Source organism: Penaeus monodon, chromosome 28, assembly GCF_015228065.2.
Source record: "Penaeus monodon isolate SGIC_2016 chromosome 28, NSTDA_Pmon_1, whole genome shotgun sequence".
Taxonomy (NCBI): domain Eukaryota; kingdom Metazoa; phylum Arthropoda; class Malacostraca; order Decapoda; family Penaeidae; genus Penaeus; species Penaeus monodon.
The window spans coordinates 30,286,723-30,288,636 of NC_051413.1; the positions used below are offsets into that span (position 1 = coordinate 30,286,723).

Genomic DNA, 1,914 nt, shown 5'->3' on the forward strand with positions numbered 1-1,914 from the left:
TAGGACGAAATACGACGTCGATTATGACATCTCTTTCTCAATAAGCCTGATGTGTCCGTTTTCTATGAAGTGTAAGTAAAGGTTCGTAATCATTTGATAATTATATTAAGTGTCACTTCAAGGATTTGAGGATTGTTGGTAAAAGGTATAAAAAGATAATGATAGAAATAAAAATAGTAATAAGAAATAAATACATCGCTGTACAGATACACTGAAAAATACAAAGATGTATATACTAAAATGCATCCAATCTATCTAGATAGCGAACGGGGAGACTGAAGTAAAGACAGCGGAACAGAAGCACCCGAGCGATCCCTTACCTTCACTTTGCAGATGAACGTCATGTGGTTCTTGGATTCCTCGTTCACCGGGATGTCCATGACGTTCTTCTGGGAGATGTTGAACTTGGCCCACCACCCGTGGAAGTTCCAGCCGTTGACTCCCACCGCGAAGTCCGTGGTGTCGTTGTAGCGTCCCTCGGCGTCGAAATTGGGCACGTTGCTCACCACCGTCTGCACGTCACCGAGGTCGGACCCGTCGCCGCCCTCCGCGTGCTCGCCGGGGCTGCCCTCGGGGTTCGTACCCGAGCTGTCGGGTCCCGAGAACTCGTGGCTTCCTTCTTCCCCGGAGTCCGAGCCTCCGTCGCTTCCCGCGTGACTCGATTCAGCGCCTCCCTCGAGACTCGCGCCGCTGCCTCCGTTGTTCCCCTCGCTGTTCCCCTCCAGGTCCGCACCAGGCGCTCCTTCAAGCGACTCGTGAATCTCTAAAGACCCAGAATTGTTCTTTTGGTCCAAATTACTGAGAGACTCTCCCAAATGGCCGTCGGAAGCGCCCTCGACCGCCGAACCCGCATCACCTCCCGAACTTGCCGCGGGCTGGCCTCCAAGGTCATCCTGGGTCAGGGCAGGGAGGACGCACGCGGCGACCATCAGAAGGGTCCAGATCAGCTTATTATAGTTCGACATCTTCCCTCTTTTACTTATGTCTTTCAAAGTTCTGTTGTCCTATGTCTTCACTCACTTTATTACAGATCAGATTAGAAGGATCAATTTCCAGCAGTTTTTCACCGCAACACGTTACGTGGAAGAGAAAAATAAAAATCTGAATATATGCATTTACCAATTCGATTCTACAGATGTCTTCTTTACTTGACTCAAAGGCACACAAAGCCTACAGTCATATATCAAATAATCTTTCTGTTTTCAAGAAATCAAAACAAACATGGAAAAAAGCACGAAACATGACACGTGTCACTCTCAGGACCCGTGAGAGTTTGAGACTCGATCCTCCAAAGGGGAAGGTGACAGCCGCCGGAGATCGCTCGAACCCAAACTGACGTCTAACCGGGTCTCGCATCCCAACTAGCACACAAGGTCAGGCGAGAGTAGGTCACACCTTGCTGGTCTGGTTCCCCCCCCCCCTTCCTCCTCCACTCAGTTCCCCATCTCCATCTCCCTCCCCCTCCCCCTATCCATATCCTAGATCTCCCTCCCCTCCTCCCTGGACCCCTGCCTCTTGCCTCAGACCCCCCACCCTCACCACCTCTACCTCTACCACTACCCCAGACCTCCCCTTGCCCCCTTGACCCCCTTCCCTTACTGCACTCCCCTTAGCCCCCCTCCCCTTACCCAAGAGCTCCCCCTCTGACCCCCATCCCCTACCTCAGACCTCCCCCAACCCCTCACTCTCTTTACACCTGCTCTGTAAGTGACGAACAGATGTGCTGGCGGTCGATCGACGCAAATCAAAAACCTTACTTAGCATATCTCGACTCAAAAACACTTCTTTTTGGCGTTTTAGCTGACTCGACAGGCTGGACGATGAACTGGGATACGAGCTCAAAATGAAGAAGAAAATTCCTATGCTTTATTAGACTGCAATGTTGCATATGTCGCTGTTTGCATTGTGGCCTAT

The 1,914-nt window shown here is 50.8% G+C and overlaps 1 protein-coding gene across 1 annotated transcript in view; it reads right to left on the reverse strand.

Moving 5' to 3' along the window:
- The window catches only part of LOC119591164, a 40,046-nt gene that overhangs the window by 36,425 nt on the left and 1,707 nt on the right, over positions 1-1,914 (reverse strand). Inside the window, exon 2 of the mRNA XM_037939873.1 lies at positions 321-1,019. Coding sequence (XP_037795801.1) covers positions 321-965 — 645 coding nt within the window. The 5' untranslated portion in view covers positions 966-1,019. The remainder of the gene's footprint in view (positions 1-320; positions 1,020-1,914) is intronic.